Source organism: Gavialis gangeticus, unplaced genomic scaffold (assembly GCF_001723915.1).
Source record: "Gavialis gangeticus isolate Ggan-Ray unplaced genomic scaffold, GavGan_comp1, whole genome shotgun sequence".
In the NCBI taxonomy this organism is placed as follows: Eukaryota; Metazoa; Chordata; order Crocodylia; family Gavialidae; genus Gavialis; species Gavialis gangeticus.
The window spans coordinates 105024169-105034328 of record NW_017729024.1 but is presented as its reverse complement, the minus strand read 5'-3'; the positions used below and the strand labels follow the sequence as shown (position 1 = coordinate 105034328).

The 10160-nt window shown below is 43.3% G+C and overlaps 1 protein-coding gene across 5 annotated transcripts in view; it reads left to right on the top strand.

Moving 5' to 3' along the window:
- The window catches only part of FOCAD (focadhesin), a 318854-nt gene that overhangs the window by 115259 nt on the left and 193435 nt on the right, over positions 1–10160 (top strand). For all 5 annotated transcript variants that reach the window (XR_002097361.1, XM_019517493.1, XM_019517495.1 and 2 more), the window contains exons 9-11: positions 808–895; positions 1822–2024; positions 6212–6469. Coding sequence is in view for 4 of the 5 variants with exons in the window: in XM_019517493.1 (XP_019373038.1) it covers positions 808–895; positions 1822–2024; positions 6212–6469 (549 nt within the window). In the remaining variant the exon portion in view is untranslated. The remainder of the gene's footprint in view (positions 1–807; positions 896–1821; positions 2025–6211; positions 6470–10160) is intronic.

Genomic DNA, 10160 nt, shown 5'->3' with positions numbered 1-10160 from the left:
CAGGACAGCTCCCAGAGCAGGTCCCTGCTTGTAGAAACTATGGGAAAATCTCCAGTTCCTATAGGATGAGCAGCAGCTACTAGAGCTGCTCCCCTCTCTGCAGGAAACCTGTGAACAGGGGTTGTTTCTCAGGGCTGTTCCCATGGTTCCTGGAGGTGGGTTGTGGGGAGGAAAACAGGAGGCAGCTCTGGATTGTAGCAGCATTCTCCCTCTCCGGCTGTCTGGAAATCCTTTAAAGTTTCTGGCTGGCAGGCAGCTGGAGAATGCCTCCTGCAGCAGAACTGCCTGCCAGCTGGGAACTTTAAAGAACTCTAGGCAGCCTCAGACCAGCTTGGGCCAGCTGTCAAGCTACCCTGGAGTAGGAAACTTTGAAGGGCTCCTGTGCAGCCCAAGACTGAGGAAGGCCACTGCAGTGGCAGTTTCTAGTCTTAACCAGCTGCTGCCAAAGCAGGAACAGCTGATTAGACAAGCCTGTCAGTGAGCATGTCCTGCTCACTGGGGATGGGGGAGTGGGGAGAGAGCAGCCCCTGGTTGGAGAGCATGCCTTTGTGGCAACTTTGTTGCGCTCCAGTCAGGGAGCTGTTCATGTGTGTCCGCCCATAGTGCTCTTGTTTTTGTAGTGCTACAATCTTTGTATTAGAACAAAAATGTCTGTCAGAGTCCTTAGTTTACAGGTTTTGAGCAGGCAGAGTGTGTTCAGTATGCTGTGGATGGAAACACATCATACCCTAATATCATGGCTGTTTTATTTCTACCTCTCACCCTTCCCAAACACAGAAGTCTTAAAACATTTTTTTTCCCCTTTAGGATTTTCCTGTTGAACAGACCATAATTGGATTAGGATTGCTTTTGCTACGGACTCCAGCAAGTCAGCAAAAACCCATTTTAAATCTAGGTAAAGGTCCACTTGTTATATCTAGTTTTTAAGACTGTAGCTTCCTGTTTGTTTCTTTTAATTAAATTTCAGGTATTGCCTTTTGCAGTTTGTCTTCTCAGAAGTTAGATGAAGTGGTTGATATATTCTTTGTGTTAAGCTGGAAATCTTTATTAACCAGTAGAAGTTAGATATGCTGAAGCCAAAGGCAAAAAGAGATTTCTTCTCCATCTCCTGTAATGGAAATTAATGTTTTCTGGCTTGTTTTCCAACTCTATTAGACAGTTTGCATTTTTTAAAGCCAGCAGCAGGGTGTTCTTTACAGAACCTGGTACTTCAGAGCCAGTTGTTGGGGATCCTTCAAGGCACAGTGGAAAGACCTTTTTTGTATGACTGGACTTTCAACTTCTTGTTTTAGTAATAGGGAATGGATCCTAGTAATTTCATTAACAAGCAGGGGTTTTTGTAGATTCCATTATTGCATTTCTTGGAAGTTGGGTTTCTTGGTATAAAACAGAGGTGTAAAACAGCTGGCTCATGAAGCTGTTTCATCCATCCTGCAGGCCTCCTGGAGGTGCAAGGAATTTGGGAGCGGAGCCCACCAGTGTATTTTGGGGTACAGAGCCCCTTTGGGGATGCATTTTAGGGGCGGTAGCATGGGCGATGGCTGCACTAACTTGATCGTACTTCCATTGCCACTGGAGGTGGGTCCAGATCCAGCCTGGGGAGCCCAATGAGTTTGCTTTTGATGTAAAGGAAAGGAATGTGCATGTCTAACCCAGTAATGGTGTTGTTACCGCACAATAGTTTGTATTGTGGTACTGTATGTATATTGTAACTATTTGAGACTGGTGAATTGCTAGACAAGTGTGTTTCTTAGACAATGCACATCATGCTGAAAACTATAACTGCTTTTTCTCATCTACTTTTTTCTCTTGTTCTAATAGCCTGCAAGCTCCTTTCCTATTCAGAAACACAGAAAATTCCAACCACATCCCTTGTCTTGGTGATGCCTGCACTGCAGATCTTATCTTCTACAGTAGTTGAGGACTGCATATCACAGGAAGATGCTGGCTCCACTAGGCAACAGTTGGCTATAAATCTTTTGGAAATGGTACAGCAGAAAAGCATGAAAGATGGAAAGCAATTGGTAAAGTTTTGCATTCAAGCTTTTATCCTTCTTTGGGGCAGGCAGAGGGAGAATTTAACAGTTTATTATGTTGTTACATGTAGTCATTTGCATTTAAAGGATGAGAAAGGCTGCGTGTGCTATCATTTCTGTTTGGGAACTGTCCAATGTTAAAGATAAGTAAAAATATATAAAGTACAAAGGAAACAGTTTATAATAATAATAATAATTAGTATTATTAGTATTAGTATTATTAGTATTAGTATCAGTTCTATCTGTGAAAATACTTTTCTACAGAATTTTATGGTTCTTGAATTGACCCCTTTCTTTGCCACAGTTACAGTCTATTATTTTCTCCTCTTTGTTGAAGGATGGAAGAGAACAGCAAAAAAGACAAAAGGGAAATTAAAAATAGCATACTTGGAACCATCGTGTGCTGTTTATTTAAGAGTAGGCATTTGAGAAATCTTACCCATATCCGCTCTTCGGATCCTGAGAGTACATGAGAGCTGCCCATTCTCTGATCCTTGTGATCCAGGCTTCAACATTTAGGACTTTTCTTCATTTGTCTCTTCACAGTCCTTTTTCAGTTGGTACTGGAGTCTGCCCAGAGTGATTAGTACAATTGAGTTAGCAAAACATTTCTGCTTCTATGTCTAATATTCTCTTCTCTTAAGTCTTGTCTCTCCAGAAGTTCATAGAAGTAATAGCTAAGAATGCAGCCAATATGCCAGGTTAACAGAAGACTTATAAACTTTCAGGTTATTGGGAGCCCCTATATCAAGAAATGGAAGCTTAAAGATTAACTTAACTTGGAACTTAAATGGTCCTCTCTCCATTGTAGAACACAGAAACTCCTAAAGGTCTGTGTCAGTGGGCACTGAGTGGAAAAAATAATGTCTATAATTGAATTCTTTTGGAGCATATTTTCTGTGCTTTACCCGGTACCTCGTCCAGAGTTGCTCAACCCTCACTTTGTGGACCAAGTTCAGCCTACAGAGCCATGGTATTCAGTCAGGACAGTTGATGGCGTGGGAGCAGTGGCATTAATACTGCCATCCTTCCCTGCTGCCAAATTACAATTACATAGCTGGATTGAAGCTGAGCTGGTATAGGCAGTTGCCACGCAACCAAATTGGGGCCAGGCCCACCTACCCTGCACACTGGATTGGGCACCCATTGGCTGGATCCAGCCTGTGGATGGACTGGGCACTGTCCATCTGGCCTGCAGGGTAAAAATGTTGGGCACCACTGACCTAGTGTAGTAGCTGCAGGTCATCACAGGACACAGAGAACAAAATGCTATATAATGTTATTTTTTTATAAAGAGTTTTGCTATTTAGCTGCTGCAGTGTTCTCCCTACCTCCAAACAGGAGGTTTCTCTTCCATTAATGTAGAGGTTTCCATTGTCTGTAGCTTTTTAAATATTCAGCCTCTAAGCACTTCATGGTGGCAAGATTGGTCAATATCAGTCTTGAGAAAAGTCTGTGCTTCAGTAATGCATGTCAAGAGATGCAAGGTAGAATCTGTAGGCTGTGGCAGATGTGTGCTGTTGTTTGTTGACAGTGTGATATCCTGTGGTTCTACAACCCAAAAATTCAGCATCCTGTTGTTCTGGATTTTGTACTGTTCCAACACACTTGCTCAGTGAATTTGTGCATCAGGGACAAATTGCTAAGAGAAAATCCTTTGTAACAGACACTTCTCACATAAACTTTCACAGCTTTGTACTCTTATCTCCTGCTTATTGGTGAGAAAAGTAAGCATGCTTCTACAGACATGTCTCTGAGTTACAGGATTCATTAACAAATGTAAAGGTTCTATCCCTTGTAGTTCAGTTGCTCCCTCCCCCTACTTCCCCCCCAAAAGCAGTAATAACAAAACTGAAATCTGTAGTTCTGCCAGTAAAGACTGTATTTTCTGTCATTGCTCATGCACTTAAGGTTTGTATCCGGTGGAAGTTACCCAGCTAGATTTGTGCAAAGCAGTGTTTAAGCTGGCATGGAAGTATGAATCTGCCAGCCCTCCACTCCCTACAAAGACTTGGTATACTTCAGCTTCTTCAGTCTTTCCTTAATTCAACCTGAAGCAGTGAAAACTAGTGGGATAAGCATTTATGCTTCCCAGTCCCAGTCCTAGCAGCTGTTCTGTGGTGAAAAACTCCCTGAGGCCTGATCCCAGTTTTCAAGCTCAAGAGGGAGCTTAAGCCACTCAGAATTTTGTAGGAGCAGACATGTTTACAGTAACACGAAAAGATCCCAAACCCTTTCGGCCACATTCTGCTTTTAGAAAAGCCTATGGAAAAACAGCTGGAGTCAGTGAGAGCCCTGGATACGTTGAAGGGAGAACTGAGCTGTAAAATATCTCATTGGACAGAGGGACGGTGTTCTGGTGGTTTAATTTTTCATATATGGTAGCTATAATGGAATAAATATTAGATTGAGTTAATTTTGATTTAAATGCTGTTCTAAAAAAGGTCATTTAAAGTACAGGGGCATTATCCTTCCCATTATCCAAAATGAATTTACATTACATTAAACAATGTGATTAAAATGAAACTGTCGTTTTTGGCAGAATGGCTATAGCTTCTCATTGAAAATATCTCTTCCACTTGGAACTTCAAGGGTGAATAGGTCTTACTTGGGGCTGAAATACTTGAGATGGGCCAGCTTTTAATCTCCAGCTGGAAAACTTCTTTCAGATGCTTTCTTGATCTCCTTAATATTGAATGTGTGGTGCACCTAAATGTTCCCTCTGAACTATGATTTTTATATTGGATTTGGAAGAACATTTACAAATGTTTCCTTTTATAAGTGCATGTATTATTGGTGTGATGTGAATGTCTAATTTAGGTAAATGACTACTTTAATGGTTTGTTTCCTTTAAAACACAAATGGAACTTTCCATGAACTTCAGAACAGGGTAGGCATAGTTAATAATTCCTTGTTGGGTTTTTAACTTTTTCCTGCCATTTCCCAGCCTTACACAATGCAATCTGCCCTGGAACCTGAGAAGGTAGAATGACTAGTCTAGTTTCATTGCCCAGAGTTGGGTAAAATACAGAAGGTAAATCAAAAAAGTGAAATTGGTCAAAAACAGTTACATCAGTCATGATTATTTAGAGTGTTTTTACTAAGAGTTAAGGGAACTCCTTTTTAAATTATATCTATCACTCATCATTCATAAATTCATAGACCTCAATAGGGACCTCAGTAGCTCATCGAGTCCAACCCCAGGAAAGAGACAGGAAAGAGTGCTGGGTTCAGATGACCCCAGCCAGATGCCCATCCAACCTCCTCTGGAAGACCCCCAGGGTAGGGGAGAGCACCACCTCTCTTGGAAGCCTATTCCAGATTTTGGCCACTCTAACTATGAAGAAGTTCCTCCTAATGTCCAGTCTAAATCTGCTCTCTTCTAGCTTATGGCCATTTATTTCTTGTGACCCCCAGGGGCGCCTAGGTGAGTAGAGCCTCACCAATTCCCTTCTCTGCCCCCATGATGAATTTATAGGCAGCCACAAAGTTGCCTCTCAGCCTTCTCTTGTGGAGGCTGAAGAGGTCCAGGTGCCCTAGTCTCTCCTTGTAGGGCTTGGCCTGCAAGCCCTCAACCATATGAGTGTCCCTTCTCTGGACCCTCTCCAGGTTATCCACATCCCTTGTGAAGTGTGGCGCCCAAAACTGCACGCAGCACTCCAACTGCAGTCTGACCAGCATCTGATAGAGGGGAAGTATCACCTCCTTGGTTCTGTTTGTCATGCATCTGCTGATGCATGATAAAGTACAGTTAGCTTTTTGATGACTTTTGTCACACTGACGACTCATGTTCATCTTGGAGTCCCTGGTCTTTTCTAATCTGCCAGTTTAAAGCCCCATGGGCCAGTCTCCAAAATGAGTGGTATTTTGCAGAAGCAGAGACTCCTAATAAATTCAAGTTGTATTGTTTCCACTTCAGTTTGGAGGTAGAACAATAATTATCAGTAGGGATAAGGATAATTGCTACCAAATAAAAAGGCAACTCCAGGGCAGGGAACTGGTATCATGCTGTTCATTAGTGCCAGAACCCACAAACTAGGATCTAAAGAAAATATAGCGATTTATTTTTATAGTGGTGGAAACCTCAGATGAAAGATTTGCTTAGGCACTTTGCCTACTTTTCAAGATTAGAACTTGCCCTTTCATGGTACTAATCTGGATTTTTTTTTTTCCAGTCATCCTGCAAGCTTGTCTTCCCTATTAGCAGTATTTACAGTTCATTGTATATAACCTGGAAGATCTTGGAGCTTATGAAAGAGAGGTCTACAGTGTCTGATTGGCTGTCTTCCATTAAATCACTGCTACCTAGTACTACTCAAGTCCCCACTCATGCTTTTCTTCTACTGGCTTATCTCTTGGTTCAAGAAAATGGAGACAGTCTTCGTGCAGTACTGAGTGCCACTACAGAAATAGCCAAAGCAGATTACTCTCAGGTAAGATCTTCCTACTAATGGATCACTTTGACTTATTTGTTTACATTGTATAGGTGGTGGGGTGAAATCTGTGCCCTGGTCTTTTCTATTTATTGTTGGTGTTGCTGGAAATTTTTGATACCTGTTTTGTGAATTGAGAATTAAAATTTACTACTGTAAATTATATCACTGTATCTATGGAATATCACTTGTTATTGGGAGGAGTCCAGTCACCAAATCTTTCATAGTGCAGAATGAAATAAAATGTAAGATTGAGGGGTGGAGGTGCTTTTTTGTTTGTTTATTTAAATACCTCGAAAATGGTACTCTAAGAATGATTTGTGGTCTTCTCATTTTGTTGGCTGCTCAGTGGCTGCCATCTTGAACGTGCCTTTCTGAAGCATCAAATCACTGAATCTAAAAAAACTTTGAGTTTACTCCAGTGTGACTCAGTTGAAAACTGTACTTTTACAGTTTCAAACCTAAAAGTGGTATGGCAGAATGGAGGATCACTCCTTTGCTTTTTGCTGCTCTGATTTTTAGAGCATAAAATGGCAGATCTGTGTTTCTAATTCTGGTTCTGATATAGACTTGCTGTGTGACCTTTAAGCTAAGTACAGACATTTGGGGGCATTAGGGGGCAGTTAAGTGGATTCAAAATGGCTGCCCAACACCAGGTAGGTTAGTGAGGGGAGTTGGGGGTCCAACAGGTTGGAAGGGATTGGGGATCAGCTGGGGGGTGGGGGGCAGGTGCTACTCATGGATGGGGTGGAAGGGCGGGCAAGTCCCACAGGTCAGGTAGAGGGGCAGGCATGATCTGTGGGTAGGGTGGGGTGCTTACCCCTCCAGTAAACCTACACCCCCATCCCTTCTACCCCTCTGCCTACTGGGACTTACTTGCTTGGCTCTGGCAGCAGCGAACACTGATAAAAGTGGCTACACCCAGAGTGACTTCTGGGATGGGGGTTGAGAGGGCTGGCTGGTTGGAAGGGGGGGGGGCAAAAAAAAATAGCTCAGTGCAAGTGGGGGTGTGAAAAGAGCAGCCCTAGGGCTGGGGCTAGTGGCTGGGTTTTCTAAGCCCTGGGGCTGTGCAGGGAAAGTGTACAGAAGTTTCGTGCACTGGTTTGATATAAATCAAATGACTTTGATACTGTGTAGATCCAGGTTTATCTTAAACTGGGTTCTGCAATTTTTAGATTGGTTTATATGCATGGAACTTCTGTACAGTTACAGGTTTAGACTGACTGCTGGTCACTGAGACTGGGTCTGTAAGTGTAAGGTTGGTTCTAGGATGAGCTAAGTTTAAATCAGGTGGCCATTTTGAACCGATTTAACCTCCCCAAATGTGTGTACGTAGAATTAGTGAACAGGCCTTACTGTTCACAGTCTTTTAAATGGGGTTAATGCCTTTGTGGTGGAGCACAGTTGGGGTGCTCACCACGTCACGGGCTGCAGCAGACTGGGACTAAGCCAGCAGACAAGGGAGCCAAGTGAAGCCCCTGAATGTAATTTTTAAGGGGGAAGGTGTATGGCAGAGCACCTTTGGTGTCTGCTACCAACAGGTGCAGCCCCAGCTTTGAGTGGCCATTTTAAGACTCAGGCCAGCAGAGCTGGAGGAAGCAGTCTGCTGCCTGGCACCGAGGCAACAACATCTCCTGGTGGAGCTGCTGCTTCGGTAACACTAGAGGTAAGGGCAAGAGCTTATGGGAATGACTAGGAGTCCTGGGCATGACTTGAAATGCTACCCTGCCAGGGAAGGGTGGCCTAGTGGGGCTCCTAGTGGTGAGGGAGCCACCAGGAAATGCCAGGCCAGTTACCTCCCTGGTGAAAGATGAGGAGGGGTGCCTTAACTGCAGCCCCCACCTTCAGGCCCCAGTGAGAGAGGGGTGGTATGAGTGTGGCTTGTAACACATGTTCCCAGATTTGCCCATCACTTTGGGGTGTGCTCATTTATTATGGATATGTTTCTAGGGTCTTGGTAATTCTATCAGTGTTCTGTTTGTGTTACTTGAGTTTCTATACGGAGCTGTATCTCTCCCTTCTGCAAGCCCTCACCCCCAATGGAGGGGTGTTGCAGGACTCAGTTTCAATGGGGCTGGGTTCCTCCAGTCACCAAATCAGTCATACACACAAATGCACACAGATTAACATTGACACGCCTGACCCAGCCAGGTTGATCAGCATGGACAGGCTGACACCCTCATGTGCCAAGAATCAGTTCATCAGAACAACAATACACTGCAGTCAGACACAAGTACACATGTAAACAGAATACCTTCTGAATCTGGCTGGGTGTCCAGCTGATGCCCTCATGGGCCAGCATACAGTTCATTAGGGCACGTCTGAGTCAAACTGGGTCAAGCAGCCTATACAAGCTGATTTCCTTATGTGTTTCAAGCTCAGCATGTCCAAATCTGTAGCCTCTTGATGAGCAGACCCCACAGTATTTTTGGGCTACACAGGGATCTTTAGCTTAGGTAAAAGAAGCATTGCTGCAGAGCACGTGAGGAAGGAGAAGCAGAGAAGGAAAAATATACCCAGTTACCACCAGTTTGACTATAAAAGTTATTTATTGCTAAGTATATGAAATATATAATGGTACTAGTAATAATAGACATGCAAAGGAAAAACAAACACAAACAATTACAGTACTACCCTGGTTTCACTAAGTATTTGAGGAAACTTAACTCAGGCTTAACTAGTACAGTTCAGAAATTTATGCCTAGAGAGAGAAAAGAGAGAGAGAGCTGGGATCTTACCAGTCCAAGGCACTCGGGTTGCAAAGCTGACAGGTTTGAAGTTCTCAGCACGATCCTTGAAGGGAGACTATCCGTTTTGTCCAGCCTCTTGAGAATAAAGCGAGTGGTGTGAGAGGGACTTCTCCTCTTGAAGTGCGCGCACACACACACACACATTGCTGCTTTTTACAGATTTTTTTATACCCTCAGTTCAGCTTCTTCCAGGCATTCTCAATAGTGTAAATAATTGTCTTTTCTATTGACAAGGGGTTATCTGGTTTGGAACATCTCAAGAAACTGATTGATAATCAGGAAACACGTAAGGTTAAAGAGTAACCAGACACTTAGGAGCCAGCTTGAAATTCTTATGGATAGCAGATATACTGATGGGATATCTCATGGTTTCTTCAGAAACAATAGATAGCTTGCAGCATCAGGGTTTTGGATTTTTACTTGTGAACAAGCCTCAGCTTAGTGTGACTTTTTCCAGATCTTACTATATATGGTCTTTTAACAGACTTAAGGCACTTATTGGAATGTTCATGACCTTTGGGAGGGGAGGACTTCCACCAGTCGTCCCGGAAAAAGCATGACAACACTTGTGGTCAGGGCTCCAATGGGCTGGATGCTGTGATGAACCCTTTACCATTGTTCAATTGTTGCCCATACCCCCTCTGACTTGGTGTCTTGCCTTAGCATATCCTACCGAGTTTTAGTCAATCAAGTTTAAATAGGCCTCCCATAGTGGAACTGGGGAATGTACGGCCCAAGATGCCTAGTAAACTTTACTTTTGCTTAGAGGTATGTGTGTGGGGGGTGGGAAAGTCCTTTGTAAATCCAGATTAGAACTGGTCTGATAAATGCTGAGCTGGGTGTGTGTAAATGTGGCTTGATTAGCATTTGGAGCACAGATTCCCCATCATGCAGTGCTCCCCTGCTTCTCTAATCCCAGAATTCACTGTGGTCTCTGCTTC